At 41.4% G+C, this 27,580-nt stretch overlaps 1 protein-coding gene across 1 annotated transcript in view; it reads left to right on the top strand.

Annotated features, from left to right (window-relative positions):
* The first annotated feature begins 241 nt into the window (after positions 1-241).
* Positions 242-27,580, top strand: part of FBXL7 (F-box and leucine rich repeat protein 7) — a 382,032-nt gene continuing 354,693 nt past the window's right edge. Inside the window, exon 1 of the mRNA XM_005604340.4 lies at positions 242-812. Coding sequence (XP_005604397.2) covers positions 776-812 — 37 coding nt within the window. The 5' untranslated portion in view covers positions 242-775. The remainder of the gene's footprint in view (positions 813-27,580) is intronic.

Genomic DNA, 27,580 nt, shown 5'->3' with positions numbered 1-27,580 from the left:
GGAAGCTCATCTTACAAATTAGGGGCCAAGCCTATAAAAGAACAATAGTAAAACAGAGCCAAGAGCACGTTCCTTCGCGCCAGGGGACTCGCCGGTGGCGCGCAGGGCCTGCGCCAAGGCAGGGGCCGGGAGCCGGAGCCCCGAAAAGGCGCGCTGCCCCTTTAAAAGGCCGCGCATCTCCGGGCCGGCCTACCTCCCCCGGGCTCCAGCTGTGATTGACGCTGGGCGGCGAGAGGAGGCGCCTGGCGCTAACAAAAGTCCGGCCCGCGGGCGAGCAGCGCCGGGCCGCAAGTCTCTGCTCGCTCGGGGCACCCGCAACAAGTGGCCGCCGCGCCCTCCCCGGGGAAGCCGCGGGCGCGGAGGGGCGTCCGGAGGAGGCGGTGGCGCCGGGGAGCCCGGCCGCGCGCGCGGCTCAGCGCCCACCGCAGGGGAATCGGGGCGGGCGGATGGGGACCCGGCGGCGGCGGCGCGGTGAGCCTCTGGGCGGCCCCGGGGCGCGGGCTCTCCGCAGCGCTGCGCCCACTGGTCCCAAACGCGGATTTTAAGAGCGGCGGCTGACCCCAGCCCCACCCGGAACAATCGGGGGTGTCAAGAGGGGACCGAGCGCCCCCTCCCACGGGAGTGCGGGGGCCGCCCCTAGCAGGAGATCGGCCCCGGAGCGTGGGGTATGCGCAGCTAACGGTCCCGTCGGGCGGGCTTTCCTCTGGCGGAGCGCGCAGGCGGTGCGCCCCAGCTATGGAGTGTCCCGGGAGACGGCGGGCATGACGGCGGCAGGATGGGCGCGAACAATGGCAAACAGTACGGCAGTGAGGGTGAGTGGGCCGCCCGTCCTCACACTCCCCGATCGCGCCTCCCCTCCCCTTCCCCTCGCCCTCCCGTCTGGGAAGGAAGGTTCTCGCACCCTGCCATGGCGCACCCCCATTTGGCACCCTGTGCGGGCCGTCGCCCTCCCCTTTGGCACTGAGTGCTCAGGCGCCTGAAGGATGCTTTCCCACCGTGGGGATCCCTTTAAGCAAGTTCCCAGGTTGTCTTGGGGACGGCTCAAGTTGCATTTCTGCCGTATTTCTGAACACATGTGCCTCAACTTTCCTTCCCTGGGCATCTGGGGTTTAGGATGATGGCTTGGCAGACGGCGGAAGACGTTTTTCAAAAATAACGCAGTGAAAACTTTCCCAGGCCTTTGTGCTGCAGTCCCCTGGACTCTCCTGTAGCAGGAAAAACTTCAGTAAGAAGTTAAGTTTCCGTTCTCTGCTCACTGCCCCTGGGCTGACAGCTTCGTGAAGCTGCCCACCTATCGCCCTGCCAAGCGAAGAGTGGCGGGGGGCTTTGTCTGGGCTCTCTCGGGGCTCAAGATGGGCAAAGGACCATCTGTTACGTGGGGCTGGAAATTGCCCAGAAATATTGCCTGTCAACTGGGAACTTCGAAGTTGGGGAAACTTTAAACTCCACCCACTCCTAAAAGGATGATGGATGTGTGGGTTGGCTTCTCCCTCGCCCCTCCTCCCCGTCTTTGCATAAAACCGTAGTGTTGTAACCCAGTTGATTAACAGCATGCCCCTGATATGCATACAGCAAAGGCATTTCCCGCAGTTCCAAAGTTGGGAAGGTTTGTCTTTCGCGAAACTTGGCTGGAGGGGAGTGGAAGAGACAGGGTCGGTTTTACAGCCCGCCCCCAGAGGACAAGCGGTTGCACACGGGGTCCAGGGCCTGCAGACTGGTAGGAATGCAGAATGGCTATTCAGCATGTGGTGTGAGGAGAACTCCTGTCATCCTGTTCAAAACTTTAAGCTGTGGCCACAGAATGTGGACGTCTCTCCTCATGTTTGTATCTGTGTTCGTTCTCAGCAGCTTTGGGAAATCACTGCAGAAACCGACCCTGAAAAACCGTATCCACAAGAACCTTTTGTTTGAATCATTGTTTTCCAGATCATCATGTTTTGAATTCCACGTATATATGAAATTAATATATTTCCTTATTCTGGGTAGTTATGCGAGAGAAAGTTTTTGACAATTTGATTTTTAGAAAGTTAAAAGGTTGCCTTTTTAGATAGCCAATGTGAAAGTATGCCAAAAAAAGATAATTGGAGAATCTTGGCCACTCCCCAAAACTTCTTGGAGTTGAGGTTATGAAAATTTGTGGAAAAATGAAAGATTAAGCCTTCTTCCTTGAGTTATTAAAAAGCTTTCAGAGAGTGAAGTGTGTGCTTGTCAGTTCTGGGTGTGCGTCCCTTACTCTACTTGAACACTGAGGGGGGGAGGACACCCCAGGAGTTCATAGAGCCGCTACTATATGTTCTTGAACAAAACCCCTCCACACTCTTCGTAATCCTCTGCAACTTGCTCTTCGATCCCAGCGTTCTCGTACTGTAAAGTGTGTGGTGTATGACGACTTCCTGTCTGAACAGCAGAGTTTTCAACCCTTGGGAGAGAAGGAGAGACAGAGAGCTAATGTTCTCCAGCTGTTATCCGTAAATGCTACCTCTGCATTTTCACTTCAGCTGAAGTGAAATTTTACTGGGATCAGATTTAGATCCACTGTGGACTTTTTATAGGAAAAACCTCTTGGGCTCAGCTGATTCCAGGGGGCCAATAGGAAGCTTTGGGAGGTGACTGAGTTTTGGCTGGAGGGACACATTGTGTTTAAGAGTTCATTGACTTTCTTCAGATGCATCTAGATGTCTCTGTGATAGGAGAGGAAAAGATAGAGAATTAGAAGTGACAAGAACTTTTAAAAAATCTTTTCTCCCCCTAGTTACACTAGCTGTCTTCTAAATAGGGTCATAATATATGTAATTGGGTACGGTCAACTTTGTTGCATTATGCTATTGGATGGTAAAACTTATGCAAATCAGCCTTTTGGAATCTGGTGTGTGAGTTCCATCTTTCTCATCTAAAATGTCATATTTCAAGGAAGATGAAAGAAATCCCTAGACATAGAATCTCTATTATCAAAGGAGACTGAAAATTAAGACAATTTGATAGATTTAGTGCAATTTAGGTATGGTATATTTGAAACATAAGGGGGAAATTATCAGTGAATGCATATCCGTAGAATGGCTCAGTGACAGACTGCTCAACTATGAAACATTGGTGTTTGTGTGTACTTTAAAAATCTGTAACTTAAGTATATTTTACTTACTAATGGCAATTGACACCACTGTATAAATGCCCCTTACATTTTACAAATATTATGAATTATTAGAACTTTTAAAACTTCATTATTTCATCTGTAATCTCCTTTTCTCTTTCTCCTGCAAAATATAATTTTTATTTAAAAAAAAATTATTCCCAAGACTTACCTTAGGAGGTGCAATAGGTCTGAGGCCTCCTACTTCACGTAATCCGAGGAGCGGCAGCATCAGTGCCACTGGAAGTTTTCAGAAATGCAGAGTCTTCCTCCGGCAACTGCTCATCATTTATCAAGTGCATGGTAAAGTTTAGGGAACTTCTTGTGTGGGGCGCAGAGCATTGACACTGGAGTCTGGACATTTGATTCCAGCTTCATTCTTGCTCCTGTGACCTTACTGATTTCCCCCAAAGTCTTGGGGTCTTTCTTCTCTAGACTGAGGAGAGAAATTCCTTATTGGCATTATTTGTCGTGATCTAATCCTTGAGCATGTAGTCATTCATTTTATTTTGCTCTTAACAGACCACTTAAAGGAGAAGATTAGCTCTGGGAAGACCTGTTATCATAAGTAGGGAAGTTAGGACTATTATTGCTTGAAATCAGTAAACGCTCCCATCCCTCTTGTCATTCCCCTTATCCTCACCTCATCCTCCTCACTCATTCCACTTCCTCTCCTAACTCAATCAGTTCTGAAATCCTTGCTTTTCTCCCTAGATTAAAAGTCTGTAAATCATCTTTCTCAAAGTGTTTAGTTTTCCTGAATACTTAGTGAACATTCAGGTTAATAGTTTAATTTGCAGCCTTTAGGCAGGCTTGGATTTTGCTCCAGGAAAAAGTTGCGATACCATTCCTGATATTTAACTTTCTAGAAACATAAGCGTATGTCTAAATGATTAGTATGTTCTGGTAAATTCTTTTATGGACGGCTGTTTTTTCTCTTTATCTTCTTTCATAAAGTGTAAGTTACAGCCCATGTGTAGAAATCTGGAGAATGAGTTGGGGTGATTCAAGCCATTAGAACCATTAGCTTTGACTCCAGTTAATCCAAATAAACAAATCTCTCTGTTCAAGTAGGAAGAGAGGAGCTGCTTTCCCTGCCTTTTAAGGTTTCCGAGCCTCACCCTCACTTACTTAGTGGCTTCATTGTTATGTTTATTCTACTCCAGCAGGTCTGAGGCCGGAATACTTACACTGTTAATAGCTCCTTTGCAAAATCATGTGTGTTGTTGAATTGGAGCTGATGAGGCCCTAGTGATGGGTTTGACTCGCGGTAGCTCTGTGGCTCTGGCAAGCGCCTTGGGTCCCTTTTCACCATCTCAGATCTGCACTCTCAGATATGAGGAGAGCCAGTTGCCTGAGAGCATAAATCGTCACAAATCCATCACCACCTTGGGAAACATATGTTGAAATAATAATAACATGGCAGCTAACGTTTATTGAAAGCTTACTTTGTCCAAGCATGATCCTAACCCCTCCACATCCACTAACTCACGGAATCCTCACAACAATCCTATGGGGCAAGCATTCGTGTGGTCCCTATTATACCAAAGAGGACACACAGGTGCAGAGAGGATGACCATTTTCCCAGGGTCCTAGAGGTAGTATGGATGGCACTGGGACTCAGGGCCGAGTCTGTTTAAGTCCAGAGTCACTTATTCATTCATTCAACCACGGTATGTTGACTTCTTATTTCCTACTATGTGTCATGAACTCTTCTGGATTCTTGGGATATATCAGTAAACAGATAAAGATCCTGTCCTTGTCAATCTTATCTTCCTCTGTGTGTGTGTGTGTGTGTGTGTGTGTGTGTTGGGAAGGAGGGGAAGTGAAACAGTTAAGAAGCACGCGCATACCCAGTAATTCAGTAAACCATGTAGTATGTTCTAAGGCGCTAGATTCTCTGAAAAGGGAGTTGTCACAGTAAGATGATTGGGGGTTGGGAGGAAAAGGGTGTTGCAGTTTTAATTAGAATAGTCATCATGGGCCTTATTGAAGAGTTGGCATTTAGACCAAGACTTAAAGGAAGAAAGGGCTGCCCTTGGGATCCACATAGTCTGTTGACTGTTATTTCAACCACTGTGTTGTAACAAAGTGACTGCTCTTTATGCTGGAGGGCGTAAACCATCATTTTATGCAAATGAAACATCCTCAGTCTTCTACAAACAGCCAGCTACAATGGAACAGTCAATCTGGCCACTGGGCATAATTTTTGCCTAGAGTTTTGCAAATATGTTTTATCCAGTTATATCAGCTGTTTTGTGACTGCTTTTGGGGGGAGGGGCCGGGGGACCTAAGATGTGCTCTTCGTACTGTGACCAGTAGATGTTTCTTAACTTACCGACTGTGAACACTCACCTAAAGATACCTCCGAAAGTCTCCTGAATTCTTAGATAGAGGTAGGTCTTTGTCTTTTGCCTCCAGTAAGTAATTTTATTCTGATGAAAATCAGAAAATAAAGGATACTGATGCCACCATTCAGTTCAAATCACAGCGTTAGTGCAGCTACTACTGCTGTCTTTGGTGTGACAATGAAGAGAGATTTTCAGAGATTTGGGGAATCTTGTGGCACATTTAAAATAAGGGAAAGGAAAGAGAGGTAACTTTTCTTTCCCCTTGGGAATCAATTCACCCAAACTTTGTATTAACTCCCTCTACCCTTTGAAGCAGAGTGAATTCTGGATTGATTTTGAGTAACTGATAATCACTTTTGCCCTTAGCCCTTGTCAACTGGTGTCTCTGGAAGCTGCTTAGACTACTTTGCTTGGGTGTTTGACTAATGGTACCTTCTAGATATCACACATCTTAAAATGGCATCAGGGATATGTTAAAATATGTGATAGTATCTTGAATAAAATCTAGTGTGAATAAAGTCTAGCAATAATGCAGAAGGGAATAAATGAAGTTTAGAACTTAATACCTTAAAAAATATTATTTGAAGAGCTGTCATGATGAAAATTAAATTTCACAGTGCTGAGCAAAGACCAATGGCCGTAAGTTACGAGAAGGTGGATTTGGCTGCATCTGAGGAAGAGCTAATAGCACTGTCCACATCTGCAATAGGCTACTTGATGCGACAGTGAGTCCTCTGACGTGGGAAGGCCAGGATCACAGTAAAGAATGTTGTGCTAGAGGTTTCTGCACTGAGTAAGGGCTCTACTATAGGACCCTACGCCAAGTTCCCTCGCAAACGTTCTGTCATGTGCAGTTATGTTTGATGAAGGATTACTGTTTGGTCCTAACTCATATTGCTACATTTTCCCCCCTCATACATTTCTGACATTTTAGTTGTTAAAAAGTACTCCTCCTCCTTCTCTGGAATAATTCTCTTTCTCTCTTTGTTATGTGTATGTGTTTATGTCTATTGAGATATTTAGATATTAACTGGAAAATCTACTGATTTATTTTCCTGCCTTCTGTGGGATATAACTTCCTGCACCAAAAATTAGCTTTGATAAATGGCTCATCCTTACTTCCGGTGCAGTAATAGATGCGAACTCTGCCTCTATTGTTACTGTTACTTTTATTATTCCCCTAAAACATGTAGATTTACTAAACTTGAAGCAAGACCCTTAAGGCTTATGTTGAATGTCTTGAATAAATCTTTTAACTTGGTCTATAAGACTTTTAAGTGGTATTATTGGTTAGTGATATTTGATCAGAAGCTACAATTGGACTAGAACTACAAAGATGACGTTTTCCTCGAGAAGCTCTGATACGCTGTTGTTCAGCACGATGTTTACCGTCAGTGAGCCAGAGCCACACTTCTTCCATGTGGTAATGAAGTCCATATCAGCTGACCTTTCTCGGAATGTAGCCTTTTTTTGGTTCTGGTTACAGAAATTTAGAGCTCTTCTGTCTACTCACTGCATTAAATCTCTAGATAGAATAAGACTTGTTCTGAAGAAGTTCAGGGTATAACTGAGAATCTAGGTAGGGAGGCCAGTGATTTCAGAGCTAGATGATAAGGGCTGATTCATAGGAGAACCCTACTTCCTCAGTGTGCTAAGTGTGAATGTACATGACAAGTGGGAAGTGTGCATAAGAATAGAGCTACTCTCTAAATGACGGCTCTGGATACTGTCTGCAATTCCCAAAATACCTAGATGATACGCGTGTTTTCTAAAGCAACAACAGCAACAACAAAACAGGTAAATTGGACAAGGCATAGCTTCACCCTTGGGAGAAACTAAATAGTTTGTTAAGAAACTTTCCCTGATTGTTCCCGAAAATCTTCATGTTCCATTTCTCATATGGTTTATTTCATGGAGAGTGATTCCTGTGGGTTCCATCAGTGAGGACGTTGGAATGCCTCAGAGGAGGGGCAGAAAGATCGGACCAGCTTGGGTACTTCACCGGCCTGCATGCTGAAGCAAAGCAGAATAGAAGCCTGCGGGCAGATACTTGCAAAATGTGCAACTTGATACTCCAAAGACGTACAACTTTAAAACTTCTGTCATGAATAATCATTAACCATCTCTGAATTTTCCTCAGTGATGAAACATAAACACATGGTCAACGTTTTCCCGTTTCCTTGGTTGAAGAAGTATGGACTGTTTCTGGAGCCATAAATCTCTGTTAAGTTCTTCATTAGATGTGCCCATTCTATCAATTCCTGTTTAAATTCTAAACCAGTAACAAAATGAAAAACAGTTGTTAACACTGCATGAACTCATAATTGTAACATTAGAAGCCTTGAGCAATGTGTAGAAATGTTATTAAAACATTTTGTATTTGCTACCCTTTCTGTGGTAAATTCCTTTGCTGCATTTTTCAAGCAGATGTAGCAGTGGAAAGAGAATCAAAATTTCTAGAGACAGATTTCAGGAATTTTTCTTACGCTTGTGGATTGACCTTCTGGCCGCAAGTAACCCACTCTTTGGCAAGGTGGAGAAGTCAGGAAAAGGCTACTTATCTGTGTGGTTGGACCTTTCAATCCACTTGAGAACTTGAGTCAAATCGTGGGAGCACCTGGGTTAAGTCCAAGAACTAAGGCGGGGTCTTACACGTCCCAGCGGCAGAGGAAGCTCAGACCTCAGGAAGAGGAAGAACAGGTATGAGACTGAGGGTGGAGTGGAAGAAAGGACATAAGTACAAGGAGAAGGAAGAAAGCAAATTCAGAGACAAATGGGAATTAGAGCATTGATTGCCCTCTAACATAAAGAACAGAATCAATGTCCTACTCAGCTTTCTTTTCTTAAAAATACCTTAGCTCACAGAACAAAAGTGATTATTAGTAGATATTTGGTAGGCTTGGCTATTGCCAGGTTTGTTATATTTTTGGTCATTTTCATATTATTGGTTAACAACTGTTGAGCACTTACGAGGTGCCGCTTCCCCATCTGAGCATTTCACAGTCATTTTTGTAGTTCATGACAGCCAGGGATGTGGCTCTGAGGACCCCATTGTACACTTGCCAGCATGGAAGCTTAGAGGCAGCCTCATCACTGCCCAGGGCACACAGCTGCTGAGTGCCCCAGTCATGCCTGAAATTGTCCTGGCTGTGCTGGAGTCCATGCTGCTCTCCACTGTGCCCATGACCCCCTCCCACCTTATCATTTCATTTGCAGCCAGAATCTTTCCTGATCTTTGTTTTGTCTGTGTGCTTCAAGGAATTGCAGTGACTGAGAAGTAGCTGTAAAAAAAAAAAAAAAAAAAAAAAAGTGACAGTTTTCTGGACTGGGTGATCAAGAATGAAAGACGTCTTTCGAAGGAAACTTTCAACTCATTTTACCTGGCTCTCCCAAGGACAAATTAACTGCTCATTAGGCAACAATCTGCTGACAAATTGGCAGGCTAGCTAGTGTCTGTAATAATGTTAGCATGTAAAATAATTAGCATATTCTTTAGGGTCTACAGAGCGCAAAGTAGAGCTGAGAGACTGTCCTCTGAGTCTCCAGAGCATTGTGAAATTTAAATTATCTTTGTGCTGAGGTAGTCCTGGTACCTGCTCACAGACAAAAGCTGATGGAGGACTGAGCAAGGTGCGTACATTTTGTTTCCTCCCTGAAATAGTCTATAAGTTATATCTTATATTTCCCTCTGGTTTCAAAACTGTGGATTTGAAACAGCCATTACTATGGGGAGTTATTCCAATATGTATTTGAGAATTTGCCCTTCTCTTTTGCCAGACCCTGGGAGACTTCCCCATGAGTGCGTCTACGAAATTGCTTTTGAAACTATAGAGCATTTCAGAAATTAATCTCATTTGTCGTCACAGGGACTATGGGAAGGGTGTCTCATTATCCCCAGTTCACAGGTGAGGCAACTGAGGCCTTGGAAGATTAAATGACTTGCTTTGATTTTATAGTGAAGATTCGAAGGGATTGTTCTGATTCTAAATTTAGAACACCTTCTGTTATACCAGCACTCTCCTTTAAGTGCTGTAAGACAAAAGAATGTAATCATGCTGGAGGATTATCACCAGGCGGTCTTGACAGTGTTTGAAATTTTTTGCACCTAGGGATGAAAATGGGGATCTGCAATCATACATCCTTTCATCGCTTTTGCAGCTCTATGAGTATAGAAGTCTGGCTCCCCACTGGTCAACTGAGGCCGTGGAGCTGTGCCACTGTGCATGGCAGCAGCTGTGCAGTGATAACATTATTATAATGAGAATGCAAAGTGAATTATCGTTAGGTAAATGCTCATCACAAAATGACATTATTCGTTAAAATGTACTTACTAGTTGATAAAACTCAGCCTGGGCTTTCAAGGATGTTACCCTTCTCTGAAAACCTCTGCTCAGGATACTTAGAAAAAGTTATTTTACTGCTGGGAAGATCAGTGAGTCAACTCTAAATTGGAGCCCTCAGCATCCCTGGAGCCCTAATTCTCTTCAGTCTTCTTGCCTCCTTTACTGTTGGTTAACCACATTGTTCAGAGGGCTTTGGTAGTGTTTAGCTCCCAGGGCAAGCCCTTTATGAGGAGTTGATATCAAAAGTCATTGAGGTTCTGCCATTGTTGCAATAGGAATCCAGCTCACTCATTTCGTCTTTAATTCCTTTACTTTCCATCCACCATCCTCTAATTTCATCTCTAATTTTTTTCTATTTTCCATTCCTGTGTATTTATCCATTACTCCTCCTACCACAGGCTCACCCTGATATGAATATAATCCTGCTCACATAATATGTCCTTAATGTATTTTTTGTTTGAAAGTTGAATGAAGATAAATCTGTAGCCGTAATCATTATTGGATCTAAAAAAAGCATGTGAGGGGCCAGTCCCGTGGCCGAGTGGTTAAAGTTCTGCATGTTCTGCTTTGGCGGCCCCAGTTTACGGGTTTGCATCCTGGGTGTGGACCTACTCCACTCATCAGCCATGCTGTGGAGGCATCCCACATACAAAATAGAGGAGGATTGGCACAGATGTTAGCTCAGGACTAATCTTCCTCAAGCAAAAAAAGAGGAGGATTGGCAATGGATGTCAGCTCAGGGCAAATCTTCCTCACCCCCCAAAAATAAGTTAATTTAAAAAAATTTAAAAAGCTATATTTTCAGTGAACCCTTCTTAGACTTGGAAATTTTAATCTCAAAAAGTTTTCTCTGGATATATGTTTTCTTCTGAGGCTGTTCTAACTTGCACCTTTATTTTAACAATGCAGTTACATCTATTCTTATGGATGAAAATAGTTTAACTTATGTATTTAAGGAAAAGTGAAATATGTATTTTTTAGCATTGCTGAACACTTTTCAACTTCACTGATTTACAATATTGATGATTAAATGGTTTTCTTTGATTAGTGTTGAGTAGAATGCTACTGGGTATTTTTTAGTAAAATTTATTGTTTGGTAATATTTGTATCAACTGACCTGGAAATTGTGTTTATATGACAATTTAAGTAAATCATTAATCTAGAAAACATTTTAAAAATTTGACCTTTAAATTAATAAATCATTCCTTTGGCTCTGTGATTAAAGGGTCATAGGGTTATGAATCCTTTTAAATTCATATATTGATCTGCTATATGCTGGGGGCTTTGCATTGCTATTTTCCCCTTTTGTATTATATGAAATATAAGTTCATATCTGTGTCTGTTATGATTGAATCGTTTATAGTAGAGCTTCTGCCTCTGGTTTCTCACATTATTAAAATCAGAAGTGAAATGGCCAATTTGAGAAAAAAAGAAAAACAGGATTGAGCTGTAGTGTCTACATGTACATGAGACTATATTTAAATAATCCTTTCTATAAATTAAGAAATCCATTCTTAATCCAATCCATTATTCCTCACATCTATTTTTTTCTGTAAATGGAGAGAAATACATATCCTGTATGAATTTTAAAAATACAATTAAAATTAAAGTGTCATTTGTTTCTTTAATAATATGGCGTCTGTTAGAGGAACAGCTTCAGACTGAAGGTCACCATAAGAATCAAGCTAAAGAAGGAGCAAATAGTCTGACATACGAGCTTTTTGAGATGGAATTTGGGATAAAGGTGACTGTACTTTATGAAGAAAGGACTTGAAATTGTTCTGTGACATGATATCCACTTGGAATTGTTGATTTTAGTTTGTTTATGTACCTGAATTGTATTCAGCTCATATGAGTGGATATAATATCTCATTGGTGGAGGGCATTTTACTCTGCATGACGCTGAGCCTGGCTGACATTTGTTTTGAAGTGCCAGAGTGTATATTCAGATTCATAGGCAACATTCATGTGCTCATTTTGTTTTTTGGTTTTTTGTTTTAAAGATCAACAGCTGCTCCATTGGCTGGAAAGATTTATGTCGCCCCATTTGGACAATGTATATTGTGCATATTACTATGCAAGGAAATGTGGAGACATGACATTTCTCTCCTGAACAGCTTACTTTTCACATTTTATTTTGCATCCACTTTGCTTATTTAATTGTTTTAATAGTTTTTTCTATTTTCCATCTCTCTTGAAAGATCTCTCCTGTTGATTACCCTGCAAGCTTGTTTTGAGAGGCAGTGTTTCTGAGGGGAGTCTTTCTCCACTCCTAAAGCCATAACAACATGAACGGAGCAATAAAAAGCCAGTTCCCTCCCCTTGGTTGTACTTCAAATAGTCTTTTCTTTGATACGGGCTAATAAAAACAGGAAAAGGATCATTTTTAAATGCTTTGGTTGGGGTTGCTTTACTTCCAATAAGGAAAATTGCCTCACAAGGGGGAGCATGAGCAATAAAGATAGAACTAACTGAATGATTGTATTGAGTCTAATGTCAAAATCCCCGAGCTGCTGCCTGCGAATCTAATTTAATCTCGGGATTGCTGTGTGTCCACTGTAGGGTGTAGATTTGAATTTCCTGCTGCTGCTGATCATCTCTTCACACTTAACGAAGATGAATTTCAAATGCTACTGGAAATTTTTGATATATGTAGTCTTTTCCTTAGGAATACTTGTAACCTTTGAGGTAACTACCAAAACGGCTTTGAACGTTGACCAAGAATGAAATAAGGGAATAGAATCCTAGACATTTTAGTGGTGAAAGTGACCTCAGATCACCTTACAGAGAGAATGAGACACAGAGAAATGAAACAGTTTTGCCCAGGTCATATGGAGAGCAAGGCTTTAGGATACTAAAATTGATTTTCTTAGTCCAGCTGTTTCTTTTTAATCCATTTCTCTCTTCTTCACTATGTTTCTCCCTTTTTTTTCTTACTTTCAGAAGGTTTGAGGTGAATGTAGTGGCTGTCCTACTTCTCTGTTGGGTTAGGCCCTCCAGGACTGACTCTCTGACCCTCCCAACTGATAGAGTCTTGGCCACTGATGGCTCATGGCCCAGCACCTCTCCAGAAATTACTTTCACCCAAGGCAAGGGAGCAGCCCCCATCCAATGACTGGTTGAGGTGGAACTACAGTTTGGGGACTAAAGTTTGGCACTACTTTGAAAGGCCATCTTGGGTCCAGAGCTCCCCATGGGATTGGCTGAGTCCTACGTTGCAGCTGCATCGCAGACCAACTTCTATCTCTGTCCAGTCTGCCTTCTCCCTGCTTTTCAAAAGTGTGATCCTGAGGGATCACTTCCCAATAAGCCATCTGCCCTCCACATCATCTCAGAGACTGTTTGCTGGGGAACCTAACGTAAGACATTGGAGAAGTTGAAGTAGGATGCTATTCTGGCAGTGGTCAAGGGCAGGATGCCCCTGCTAGGAAAATCATCTCATGGGAATACTGGCTGTCTTTCAAAGGGTCTTCAGCTGGCAGTTAAGAGACACTCTGGTTTTCTGCTTGGGAACCTAGTCTAATCCTTTCATTGTATAGATTAGGAAAGTAAGCCCAGTTTGCTAAAGTGGCTTGATCGATAGCACATATCTAGTTGGCAAAAGAGCAAAAACAAGCTTATAGCTTCCCTCTGCTGCTATTGGTGCTGTTTTTGAAGAGCCATATTGGAATTTGTTCAAAGTTGTTCTGCTGCTATAACTCAGAATTGACTGCAGATGGGTCTAGAGACCAGTTATCTGTCTGATCCATTTGTTCAACTCTGGCACTGAGATGAGACATCTCAGTAATTCCTACATGGTCCTGTTTTGCTGTTTGTCTACTATTCTTTGAAGAGTGATCTCTGAAGCTCACCATAGTTGGTAGTAGAATAAATAGTGAAGTAGAAACAGATGGTTGTAGTTGTTATTGCCTGAAATCAGCTATTTGTGTTACTGGCTATTAAGAGAATTGGGAAATTGGCACTGCTTATTACATGATAGACCAGTGGCAAGTATACATTAGATAGATGCAACGTGCAGGAGTGGGTTGAAAGGATCGTAAACAAAATGAAAAATATCTACAAATTAATATGTAGTCTCATGATCATCCTAAATAGTTTATTAGTCATTTTATTATGCTCAAATAATGTTCCATTGAGATTTTCAAACTGTTATAAGCTCAGAGTCAGTATGATCCTGAGAAATTTGGAAGTAATTGAAAAACAAATTATTAGTTTATTATTATCAGTGCTTCAAGGATCCAGGTTTTATATAATTTCCTTGGCATAATTAACCAGCTACTCTTTTAGAAAACATTCTTCGATTCCCATTGTCTGTAAATTAAGTTGAAATTTATTTTATTCGATACTCAAGGCCCTATACATACTGTAGCCAGATTCCCTCTCCAGCTTTCTCTCAGCCTGCTCTTCTGTCTGTATTCTATACCCCCACCAAACCTGGAACCTCATTGTTCGCCAAATATATCTTTTATTTTCCCATATCTTTGTCTTTTGTCCTGCTGGATTTTTTTCTTGGAATATTCTTCCCAAGCGATTACCCATCAAGTCCTGTTCAATTCAGGCCCAATTCAATGTTAACTTTTTAAAATGAAATTTTCTTTGATTTCCCTTAGCTATAGCTTTGTTTATAATGTTTAACTTGTTACTTCGAGAAAATACGTCAGGCGCTCCTAACTGGATTTGCTCTTTCTTCCTTTTATGGCCTTTTATTTGTATAGAATTTTTATGGCTGACTTTGCACTTAGCTACTTGTATCTCTCAATGCAAATATAATCCAATAAGTATTTGTTGGTATCCATGTACCAGAATTTGTGCTAGGTATTGGGAGAGTTAAAAAATATAGGGGATTGTTTGTGACTTCAGGGGCCTACAGTCTAGTGGATGGAATGTAATAAAGTACTGGAGGGGCCGTGGGAGGTCAAATGAAAATGTGTTGTGGGAGACATGAACTTGGCTGTGCTGAGCTTTAGCTGGCTCTCCTCACAAGGACTTCTTATCTGAGATGACTTTGAATTGAGTCTGGAAAGATGAGTAAGGGCTTGCCAGGCATGGCTAAGAAGAAGGTAGGGGGAGCAAATGAAGGTCAGACAAGGAGGCAGGAACCAGTGAGTAAGCTACAGGGGGAGGAGAGGATGATGCACGTTGAGCCTCGTAGCTGGAGAGGTGGGCAGGTCCAAGTGGTAAGGAAAGCAATGTGAAGGCAGATGGATGGCAGGAGGGAGCTGGCGGCAGGTGTTCAGCAAGGGCAACCTTGGACATTTAGAGAGATCCCTGGAGAGGTAAGTGATTACCCTTCTCCACTCCTTGTTTTTACTTCCCTGTGAAGGGAACGACATTAATAGAAGGCCTGGCCTGGAGTACTTACCTGGTTGGTAAATTTGGGAGGAATAAAGTCGACATCTCAGCTCTATCCTGTTTTCCTCGTGGGAGGGAGCTGCCCTCAAGGAGTGGCTCCTCTGAGGGAGGCTCTCCTGCCCGTGAGAGACCAGCAGAGTTCTCACGCCACCAACACTTGAGTTCAGTATTAGCCATTTTGCCACAGACCTAAAACCACCATCTCTGAACTAGAGTTCCCAGAAATGAAGATGCCATTTTTCTTTCTATCTGCCACTTATTTTTTTTTTTTATCATTTCCGCAGTTTGTTTTGAACCTGGGTGGGAGAATGAGGTGCTATTCGTTGAGCCCCATCAAGACCCTAAGAGTAGTGTGTGCTGGGAGGTAGGAAGAGCAGCGAAGTGAGGGCAGGTGAAAGCCTGAAATATGGCGGGGGTTTTAATGATTGAAGAGGAGGGTGTGGGTTTCAGTGATGAAAACAAGGTAGAAGGACTTGATGACTAAATGGCTCAAGGGTATGAGTGAGATGGAAGACTCTAGAAAGACTCTGGCTTCTGGCTTGGGTGGTCTGGTGCCACATTAGCTCACATACCTTAACTGTCTGACCTGAGTTTCCATCGAGCGGGTTTACGAGGCAGGACAGTTAATTTTGCCTTTCATCTCTCCGTTCGTCGTTACCACTCAGAATTGGAGAGAATTTTTCAGGGACGGATACACTTGGGCATTTGTTCCTTCCCTTATTAATTCATTTAGCCAGCGGATCTTTATTAATCTCCTTCTATGTGTCAGCACCCTGCTTGGCCTGCCCATGAAATATAGTGATGAATAAGATGTTCACTTGTCCTCTGGGAACTTGGGGTCTGGTGAGGAAGCCAAAAAAGCATACAGTAGCTGGTGCTGGTTGAGCAGCTTTCGACCCAAACAGCTTGAGTTAGAATCTGGGCCCTGTGCTTGCAAGACAGTTGGCCTCATCCAAACCTCATTTTTAAGGTAGCTGAGTCAGTATCTACCTCAAATGCTGCTTCACGCTATTTCTAAAGTCTCCTGATTTGGCCCAGTAAACTAGTAGATTGGCTTTGAGTAAATTCTGCCAGAAACTTAGAAAATTGAAAAAAAGAGTTGTTTTTGGAATTCATTTTTAAAACAGGAAATTCCTGTCTATAGCTAGAAGTAGTTGTCTCAGGAACAGCATGTTATGCTCTATTTCTCCCTCTTTTGGACAATCCCTTCCAATCAACACTTGATGGAGGGAAGTTAGAATGTGGTTTATTTTTTGTGAAGTTTTCATTTTTGAGTTCTAATTGCACAAAGGATCTGAAAAAGAGTGTGAGCTGTCTTTTTATTACGGTAAATATAGACATTCCTAGGAAGTAAAGAAATAAGGTGTTTGTGTGATTTGAAAACAGACCTGGTGTTAGTAGAGAGTAAGACTAGGATTTGTAGTTTTCTGTCATTTCGTACAATAATGGACTTTTGAATGATTCTAAAATTGGTGGGGAAATTCCGTTGTTCAGGAGTCTTCAATGTAGTTCAATGTAAAATACTGTTCAGACACACAAACTGTGTGTGTGTGTGTGTGTGTGTGTGGTGTGTATGTATATGTGTACTGTATTGTTCCTATTTCAATAGTCATGAGATCAAATTATATATTATGTCCTGGATTCTGGCACATTTATTTGCTATGATTTTAGTTTGTCCCCCTGTGTCTAACACTACAGAAATTGAAAAACATACCCGAATTAGACAGAAGGTGGTACGAAAGTAGTGATCAGGCTTTCTAAAGGGTAATATTTGCTGTATTTGCTTTATTTAAAATTACCATTATTTAACCAAGAACAAACATGCCTGTTTTGTCCTGTAAGTTTATTTTTCTGTAAATGGAGAGAAAGAAAGTATCCTTCTGTAAGGAGCTTAAAAAAATACAATTAAAATTAAAGTGGCATTTGTGTGTTTAATAACATGATATCTGCCCTACAAGGGTATGTGGGATGTGATATGCTCTTATTTACATCAGAGAACCCAACGTTTTAAAGCTGGACAGGACCGTGGAGATGACTTTGTCCCGTGCTCTCATTTTGGGGACTAACAAGAAGCTCAGGTACCAAATGCTTGAAAAGATTTGTGCAAAGTCCTGTATGAGGTTTGACAGCCAGCACGGTGGCTAAGAGCACAGACCTGGATGCACCAGACTTTTGGGGTTTCAAAGTGGCTCTGCCAATTGCTAGTTGCTTGATGGTGTGCAAGTTACTTAACCTCTCTGTGCCCCAATTTCTGCGTGTGGAGAATGGAGTTAATAGCACTTCTCCCCTTCAAGAGTTGTGAGGATGGATTGAATTAGGAGATACAAAGTTACAGTGCCTGGTATATAACAGACGCTACTTACTGGTCTACTACAATCTGCATTTCATCAAATCTGAGTTACATTGATGCCGCTGCTTTCTTGATCTCAGAATGCATGATTGGAAGGTTTCCAAAAATTACGGTATGATTCGCCACAATGATTTTAAGATAATATTGATTGTACAATGAAGGTGTTAAATGGGTAGTGAGAAGGGATGGTGGAGCTTAGAATCAAATCAGATGCTTTTATTATTATCATTTATTACTATATACATATCATTTATTATTCTATAATAATATAGGTATTATATATTATATATTATATATTTTATTATTATTATATAATATATATACTGGATAATATATTAAATATGTAAAATAATATATTAATATTATATAGAATTATATTAATATGTTATTAATAATATATAATAATATTATAATTATTTAACTAACTTAAGGCAGAGTTGGAATTAGAAGCCACATCTCCGAGTCCAGCCCTTAGTCCATAATTCTACATTGTACATCTGGGTAATGTTTATAAACTACAGTTTTAGACACTTTCACTTGGGAAATAAAAATTTTAGCTGTTTGGGGCTGGCCCCGTGGCCGAGTGGTTAAGTTCGCACGCTCCGCTGCAAGCGGCCCAGTGTTTCGTTGGTTCGAATCCTGGGCGCGGACATAGCACTGCTCATCAAACCACGCTGAGGTAGCATCCCACATGCCATAACTAGAAGGACCCACAACGAAGAATATACAACTATGTACTGGGGGGCTTTGGGGAGAAAAAGGAAAAAATAAAATCTTTAAAAAAAAAAAATGACTTTAAAAAAAAAAAGCCACTCGCTTTAAAAAAAAAAAATTTAGCTGTTTATTCTGAGCACACAGAGCCTACTCCCCTGTAGATGATATCAGTTGACTTAAAACTATCATGAGACTTCAGTTTTGTCTTTCCAAGTGCTAAGGACAACTAAGCGTGGTGCCCCTTTCTTATCAGAAAAAGGAGGCTAGAGAGACGCCCAAATTCCCTGAAAGAATGAGCCTGTCTGTTTGCACGTGCTCACAGGCAGAGGGAATAGAGATGCATACATTTCCTTCTCTTTGTTATTGCTCGATATGCGGCTCAGTTAAATCTTTAAAGAATGCTAAATGTCTTTGTAGTGAGCAAAGATTCGGATTCATCTGAAGTTTTTAATAGTAACTGGAAAATACCGTTTTCATTGCTGTTAAAGTTCATCCAACAATGGAGCTGGAGTGTCCACTTGTTAAGATTACTCGTAAACTCACTCTGGGGTGAAAACCATGTAAATTTTGTATGTGTCTCTGTAAATCTCCCAGGGGAATGTTTGAAAGAGGGTTTTTGTGAATACATTTAAACCTTTGGACCAGACTTTGCTGTTTGATTTGCTCCTTCATTACTGTTCTATTATTTGTCCTGCTCTTGTTGATTTATCCTTCCTCCACCCTCCCTCCCTGCCCCCCTCATCTCTCATGCCTAGTTCCCCCTTCTCTCCTGCCCTTATCCCCCCCTTCCATGCATCCCCTTCTTGTCCAAGCACCTCCTTTCATTTCTGTCTCTCGGTCTCTCTCCAAAGTTTACATTTGATGGTTGTCTCTGGGCAGTCTGCCCAGCTTGGTTTATTTGTTTCTCATAATTGTATTCAGAGCCTCAGTGACATGTTTCAGATGAATGTTTCACATGGTGGTTGTCCCCTTTATAAGGCAAGTATTTTCCTGGAGTTTTGTAGTGTGTTAAAATATAAACGCAAACTTGACCTCTCCAAAGTGGAGTTTTACAAGATGAGTACCCAAATGGATCAGAAGACATTCCCAATATCCCTAAATGAAGTTTTACTGTCCCAGGTCTCCGTGTAATGGAATGAATATAGTAACTTATTGGTTAGCTTGATTGTTACTAACTGCTTTGCTTTTCTCTCTTCAACAAAAATAATCTGCTGAGTTTAGTTTTATGGGAGACAAACACATTGATGATAGTGTAAAAGAATCCCAGGTGTCCTTCATATTGAAATATAAGCTGGTGTCAGCTTTAAAATGATGGTACAACCCTAAACACTTCATACTTTAGTCTCAGCCCAAAGTCTATTTCTACTTTGGGAAAACTGTGGTTTGAGGCCTTCTGTTACTCTTGTAACATTCTAGCGAAAACTCTAAGCTTTAAAGTATGGGTCTTTCTGTGATGAGAATGGGTCTTCCTAATTGTTGTGCATTCACAATTTTAGACGTTCCAGATACTTGCATTGTCCAAATAAAACAGCAACACGTGACTTTTAAATTAACTACAGTTTAATTAACTGCAATTAAATAAAATTAAAAGTTCAGTACTCCAGGCAGACTATTCACATTTCAAGGGCTCACTCTCCACATGTGGCTGCCATATTGGGTAGTGCAGACATAGAACATTTCCATCATTGAGAAAATCCTGTTGAATAGCACTCTTACAGAAGATTTAAGTTAGGACAAATGGTGCTAACCAGTAGATTTCACGGAGTTTATTAGTTAGGGTAGAACTAAGCTGGTTTAATAAGAGACTACAAAAATAGAGTAAACAGAATAATTTTTTTTTTTTGAGGAAGATTAGCCCTGAGCTAACATCTGCCGCCAGTCCCCCTTCTTTTCTGCTGAGGAATATTGTCTCTGAGCTAAGATCCATGCTTATCTTCCCCTACTTTATATGTGGGACGCCTGCCACAGCATGGCTTGATAAACAGTACGGGGGTCCACACTCGGCATCCAAACCGGTGAACCCCAGGCCGCTGAAGCGGGGTGCATGAACTTAACCGCTGTGCCATCGGGCCGGCCCCCAAAAGAATTTTTTGAAAAAAGTTTTGTATAATATCCAGGAGGTGAGCAGTCTGGATTGCATGTGTGCTCATACGAGGTGTGGTTCCTTTCATCATTTTGGCCCATCCATTCCCATGGCATCATCTGCACATATGTGTTATAGTTTACAGAGAGAACAAAAGGGACTCGAGGACAAGTGTCTTTCTTATAGGTTGGAAATGAGTGAGACATTGTAGATATTCCTTTTGTTCACATCCTATTGCCCTAAGCAGAGCCACATATCCACACCTGGCTGCAAGTGAGACTAGGAAATGCAGCCTTTAGCCTGGTGGCGTGTGAGCAACTGAAATTATTATTATGGAAGAATGGATTTGGGGGAACAATCAGCAGTTTGTACCTATGAGCTAACGTTCAACATAACGATAGGATATTTAAGGGGACAGTTTATTTGCCGTAGTTAATTTGGGTGTTAGGAGAGATGATAGGTGGATTTAATTTAGATAGTGCTTTGCTCCCAGCTTTTATTACATTGTCATCTAAGCAAATATGGACATAAAATTCCGGGAAAGTAAAATAGAAAGGTTTCTACACCTGGTTTTGTTCTTCCAACCTCTAAGTAACCTGAGTGTGTGGAGTGGCTCAGTTTTGATTCTCCTGTGGAACCGTAAAGCTGTAATTCCCCAGTGCCTTCAGTGCTGGGTGGATTGGGGGCTTGAAGACATTGACACTGTCACTACTCTAAGCAAAAGGCTTGACTACGGCAGTGAAATAAACTTTAAAGGAATGGATTTTATGGTCCATTAGTGTGAGTAAATGACACTTCCCTCTTGGGAGGCGGAAGAGCTCGTTTCTATAATGAACCAATAAATCTCTTCTACAGAAACCGAAGACATTCTTTTCAAATTAGTGGAATTATATTTTTCTTTCCTTTTTCTGTTTTAGAATCCAAGTGGTAAATGTCTTTGTGTGTGTGATTTCTCAACTACTTGCTGCTGATAACCCCTCTCTCTCTTAACTCAAACCTGGTAGGATTATGAAGTTTTAGAAAGTACTTTGTAGAGTTGGTGTTAGTATCTGTTGGTTATAGCTTGGAACAATAATTTGTGCAATTGCATTAATTGCTGTGTGTTAGAAAATTCCCTCTCTTTCTTATTGTTACTAGCATATTGAAATTGATCTCTTCTCATTTATCATAGGAGATTAAATTATAATATAGTAACCCTCCACTTGCCTACATTCATCTTTCCGCTGCCATTGTACATTGTAACTGATGTCCTGTCCCGTGCATAAGAGACGAGGAGCGACCTTAGGCCTATAGAAAGGAAAGATATCTGGATGACGTAATTGGTGGACCCATGTTGACGGCTGCCCCCAGCTTCTAGAGCCTGTGACAGTCATCATCTGCCCCACTAGGTTCAAAATTCTGAGAGTCAGGGATTTCTAATATTGTTTGGCTCTTCACAGAATCCTCTCTCTATAACCTGTATGTCTATCATCATATAGATTGAAATCTATCTCTGCCACTTAAGAGCTACGTGACCTTAGCCAGAGAAGTAACCTCCCAGGGCCTCAGTTTCCCCATCTTTAAAATGAGAATAGTAGTATCTCCCTCATAAGGCAATTGTGAGATTTTTAAATGAGTTAGAAATTGCTAAAGTGAGTTGAAAGTTGCTGGCACATCATAAGCACTCTATAAGTGGTAGCTCTTCTCTATATTTATTCAATTTAGGAACATCTTTATGTAGAAAAGTAGAGAAACTGTCTGTCTTGGAGAATACTTGAGAAGGCACCTGTCTTCAAACCTTTTTTATTTTTCATATAGTTACTAATGAATGATTCTGACCTCATCCATTTTTAAAAATCCGTTTCCTTTTATCATGGTACTTTAGAATGAGACTCCACCTTCTCTGGAATGTCCTAGTTGTAGCCTTCCATTTGCGAATGAGGTCATTGAAGCTGGAGAAGTGCAGTCACCTGCACGCAGGTACTGAGTTAATTTGCTGAGTTGTACCTTAGCCCAGTTGTCTTACTCTCCGGTAGAATGCTTTTTCCTCTACACATCTGCATTGCCCTTTGTGTGTGTGTGTGTGTGTGTGTGTATGTGTGTATGTGTTTACATACCCACATATGCATCCGTACGTATATACATCTATAACCAAGGGCTCTGTTGTATAAGGGAAAGGACAGTGGCCAGAAATCATGATAGGCATAGATATGGGAAGAGTCCACAGAATGTGATGAGAAGAGACTTTTGAACAATTTGAATTTTGTCAATCTGGATTCCACACTAAAGATTCTAACCCATCGGCATCTCTCTGACTCACTTCTGGAAATAAGCAGCCTCCTCCCTGCAAAGTATTGCACAAGGTTATTTGAAATATTATAACAGCATTAGAACATATGCCTCCTGCTGTTTAGGAGCCTGAATGCTTGGGTTTTGGGTTTTATAGAGTAGAAGACACACACATATACACAAACACAGCGATCAGTTACAAGCATGAAGTCACCCACCAAAAAGTAAAATACTGTTCTTTGTAGTTCTTGTAAATGATGTGGAAGTGATGAAAGAAACTGGGGGAATGAATGCGGTCGTCTGCAGTGGGTGGGGTGAAGGAGGAACTCCAGCAGGGGAACCTGGATTTTGAGTTAATGTGTAAGGTCAAAGGGACTTTGGCTAGGCAGAGAGGATGGGCAGCATTTCCTGCCACTGGGATGGAATGTGTGATGGGGGCGGGCGATTGGGAGTAAGTTCCATGTAGGGAATGGCTAGCAGGGTTGGTGAGCTGGAGCAGGGATCCTGGGCAAGGAGTACTTGAGAAGAGTCCACACAGATCACCCAACTTACTTATCAGTGAAAATTCTCCTGAGGATTCTGTGTATTGGTAGCTCATTTGCTGACACCTTGTCTAAGGAGGAAAGCAGAGGGCCTGTTTATGGAAACAAGAATTTGAAAGGCATCTTTTGGTTACCCTTAAAGTTTTGGTTAACATCCAGTCCTGGGAGGAATGATCAAGAAGCCATTTAATCAGTGTAAAACAATGAGTATCTCATGTCAGAATCTCAAAACACTTAGAGCCTTTATTCAAAACAGACCTGGGGCACTCAAAGGAATAGGGTAAGAGCCTGCTGTTCCACTAGAGGGAAGCCTGCTAAAAAAAACCAGTGTGTCCACAAATAGAAGAGGAACATTCCTGCATAAAATCAAACCCCAACTAAATGAAGAGAATATGAGCATGTCATCACTGGGAATGGGAAACCTCATAATCAAATCTAGACTAAAAGAATTAAGGGGCGTAAAAATGTATACTCCACTTGGACCGCCCTGGACCAGTTGCTTTCTGGTATCTATGAGGATAATCTATGCCAAAGAAGGATCGTAGCCTTCCTAGAAAGTCCTTGAAGCTGTTGTAAACTTCCTGGAGTGCTTACAATGTCTGGGACTCTCAACATCATTCCTGGGTTTATTTCAGAATTTATTTCCAGTCTTTCAAGGTTGGGTGGAGCTGTGCTAAATCTTGCTTACTATTCACATTGCAGTAGTTCAGTTGGTTTATTGACCTTAGCACATGTTAATTTGTCCTTTCAGACTAGGTGCACTTAGAATAGAAAAAATACACTGTGTTCTGTTTCTTCATTTTTTTTGTTTTTTTGCCTTTAAACTGCTTTGAGCTTAAAGTAACTCAAAAGTGAGGTGAGATTCTTGGCAAATAAGCATTCATCAGTAATGTAAGGTATAATAAGACTATTAGGTCTACAGACTGTCCCACCTTTAATCAGTTTATATTCTAGCATCACAATGCCTAAATTTAATTTAAAACAGCTGAAAGAGTCAATTGAGGAAGAAAAAGAAGTATCTACGCTGGTTATTTTTTCTTATATCAGCTTGACAAATTGCAAAATACTTGTCTCTATGAGTTAACCAATAGAAGAAATTACCTTCTCAGTGTTCTTCTGTCATGATGATTTTTAAATCCAATTCATAAGAAATTAAAGCTAGTGTGGTTTTAAATACTAGTGGCTTATCTACTGCCAACTGGTCAAGTATATGTAGACAAAATTTCTCCTTTTGCTTTAAAGGATTTTCTCTAAAATGTTCTAAAGCATTTCCTATAGAACATTTAGAGGGTATAAGTAAGCAAAAAGTGTAAAATTACAGTCACCATAATCTTGCTACCCACAGATAATCACTGTTAACATTTTAGTCCATTTCCTTCCAATTATGTGGTTCATAAACTTTATTCATAGAAGTGTTATTAGGATATTTTAAAACAGGCCATTATAGAATCTTAGAATTTCAGGGAACCCTCAAGCATCTGGTACAACTTCTTATTCAAGGAGGGATGTCTTCCATACTACCTTAATGGGTAAATATCCAATATCTTGACTCAAATTTCTCTTGTTTCAAGATGCTTCGTATGTCAGCACAGATCTCTTTTAAGGGTAGAATGGTTCTAATTCTTCACGTATTCTTCTCTGAGGCAAAACTGTTTTCTTGAAAATTCCACCTGTTGATTTTTCAGAAACGATATTCTACGTAGTGCCTTCTCAGCATAAATATTTCCCTTTCCTTCTGTTTGTTCTTGTCTCCTCCTCATGGCTTTTGTTAAAGAAAACAATTATTCATGACACTTTGTTAAAGAGTGGGAAGGCCGAACTTATTTAGGGGGACTATCATGATAGGTGTAGGGACCATGGCAGTGGGGTTTTGGAGGAGAAGAGAGAGATTGGGCTCAACTCTGAATAAAACCAGGAAAAGTGGGAATTTACAGCCAAGGAGCAGGGTGAGGTGGGGGTGGGGGATCAGGTGATAGAAAATTACTAAGAGGAAACCTCAGGGATGTGGGGAGATTCTGCTAAATGACCTAACGCAATTCTTGCTGAAGGCAGATCAGTGATCAGACATCACCTGGGGATGGTAGGGGATGAGGAATTTGCTCAGATATCAAGGGTGGTTGGCTATTGAGGGGGCCTATTCTTGCTAAAATGACAGTATTCTTATGAAAATTGAGCAATGCAAAAAGGGACACAGAAGTCCAAAAATCAAGCCCAAGTTAGGAAGAAGGTTCAGAGGAGCCTGACTGGAGTTTGGTCACAGAGAGAATCTTTTACTTGGAACCTCCCGAACACTTGGCAAACATTGGATAGGAAGAGCCATGGGGACCTTCTCTACTACACTGTGATTAAAGAGGGAAACCTCTTTGTGGACCCAGGAGTTTCTTTTCAGCTTATCCACTCAGGACACGGTTTTCCCGGCTTTCATTTTCCCCTGAATATTCTTAGGGCCCAGTTTTGTGAAATCTAGCAGAACATTTATGATCTGGCTCATCACATTTCCTCGCAAATTGACTCTCACATTCCCAACAGAAAGGACTGGAGTCCAGAAGCGAAGTGTTTTAACCCAGCCTCTTTTACTTTTTCAATGGCAAGGTTGCAAAAATATTACTTTTCTTCTATGTTTTCTGTTACATTCCTTTTTTTGTGTGTGGGGAAGATTGACCCTGAGCTAACATCTGTTTCCAATTATCCTCTTTTTGCTTGACAAAGATTGTTGCTGAGCTAACATCTGTGCCAATCTTCCTCTGTTTTTCATATGGGATGCTGCCACAGCATGGCTTGAGGAGTGGTGCTAGGTCCATGCTTGGGAACTGAACCTGTGAACCCTGGGCCACTGAAGTGGAGTGTGTGAACCCAACCACTTTGCCACCAGGCTGGCCCCTATTACCTTCCTTCTTAGTGTTCGGTTGCCTCTTTTTCTTATTTGCATCAATATGTGAATTATCCCTTTCATAGATGGTGTTATAGATGCTATTGGTTGCCTACAATATCCATATCTGCTGCCATCTTGCTAATAGAAACCCAAATTAGAGTGACAGTGTGCCAAATGAAATAGTTTCCCTAGACTCCTCATGGCTGGGAGTGGCTTTGTGGCTTCGCTGGCTAATGAAATGTATATAGATATCTCTTGAGGGTTCTCGGAAAGCTTAGCTGAAATTGCAGTGTCTGGGGCTGTGGCAGTCATCTTGCAACTCTTAGGTAACATGCTCGATAATGAGATCCAACATTTTGAGGACAATAGAGCAGAATGATAGAAAGAGCTTTGTTCCCTGATTGCAACATTGAGTAGTTGAATTAATGCCAATGATTCCTTACCTCCATACTTTGTGTTGTGAGAACAATAAACTCTTAGCAGTGTAAGCCATTTTTAGCGAGGTTTTTCCTTATATTGTAACTGATACAGATGGTTTCCAAAACTGTCAACCATCCTGGTTACCCTTATCTGTCCAAATTCCACATTGTTTATGTTCCCCTTAGAATATATAGATAGATAGGACACCATCGTATTATTATTGCCTCCTATTGCCTGGTACATAATGGGACTTAATAAATATTTGTTGAATTAATTAAAAGTAAATCTTACATATCTATTAATAGCTCCTAAGAGTGTGTTCTTTGCATTTGTTTTATTAGTCAGACAAATGGTTGAGTTATATTGGGGTTTTGGTCAGCTAAAGCGTACAGGTTTCTCAGATAAGTAAATTGTGTCAGAGGTCCCTAAGACCACCTTCAGGCTTGATGAGTCACAGGACTCAGAAAAGCTGTTATCCTCATGGTTATGGTATATGACAGTGAAAAGATGCAGATTAAAATCAACAAAGGGAAACAGTTCATGTGGCAAAGTCCAGGAGAAACAAGGTGCAAGTTTCCAACTGTCTTCTCCCGGCAGAGTCATGTGGAGATATGCTTAATTCTCCCCGCAATGATGTGTAGCAATATTGCAAACTGGTGACCACCAGGGAAGCTGGCTCTCGCCTCCGTACCAATTGGGAAAGCTCATCTGAGCCTGGGTTTTTATTGGAGATCAGTCACATAGACATGCAGCACCCACTTGACTGATCTCAGCGACTCAGATTCCAGCCCCCTGGAGCAAAAACAGGCATTCACCACACTGGTGGCATAGTGGTTAAATTCAGTGTGCTCCAGTTTGGCAGCCGGGGTTCGCAGGTTCAATCCTGGGCATGGAGCTACACCACTCATCAAACATGCTGTGGCAGTGACCCAAGTATAAAATAGAGGAAGATTGACACAGATGTTAGGCTAATCTTCATCAGCAAAAAAATGCAACCAAAACCAAAAAAAAACAGGCATTCACCATAAATCCCATGTTAGAATAAAGTTGTCTGGTCATGCTAGCAAATGTGGCTCAAGGTCTCAGGCATACAGAAATACTCTTATCAGGCAGAATATACTAAGGGCTCAGAGGTTATCTCCTAGGAGCCAATCAAGG

This window comes from Equus caballus, chromosome 21 (assembly GCF_041296265.1).
Source record: "Equus caballus isolate H_3958 breed thoroughbred chromosome 21, TB-T2T, whole genome shotgun sequence".
In the NCBI taxonomy this organism is placed as follows: domain Eukaryota; kingdom Metazoa; phylum Chordata; class Mammalia; order Perissodactyla; family Equidae; genus Equus; species Equus caballus.
Note: the sequence above shows the minus strand (reverse complement) of the source record. Positions and strands in the feature narration are given on the sequence as shown.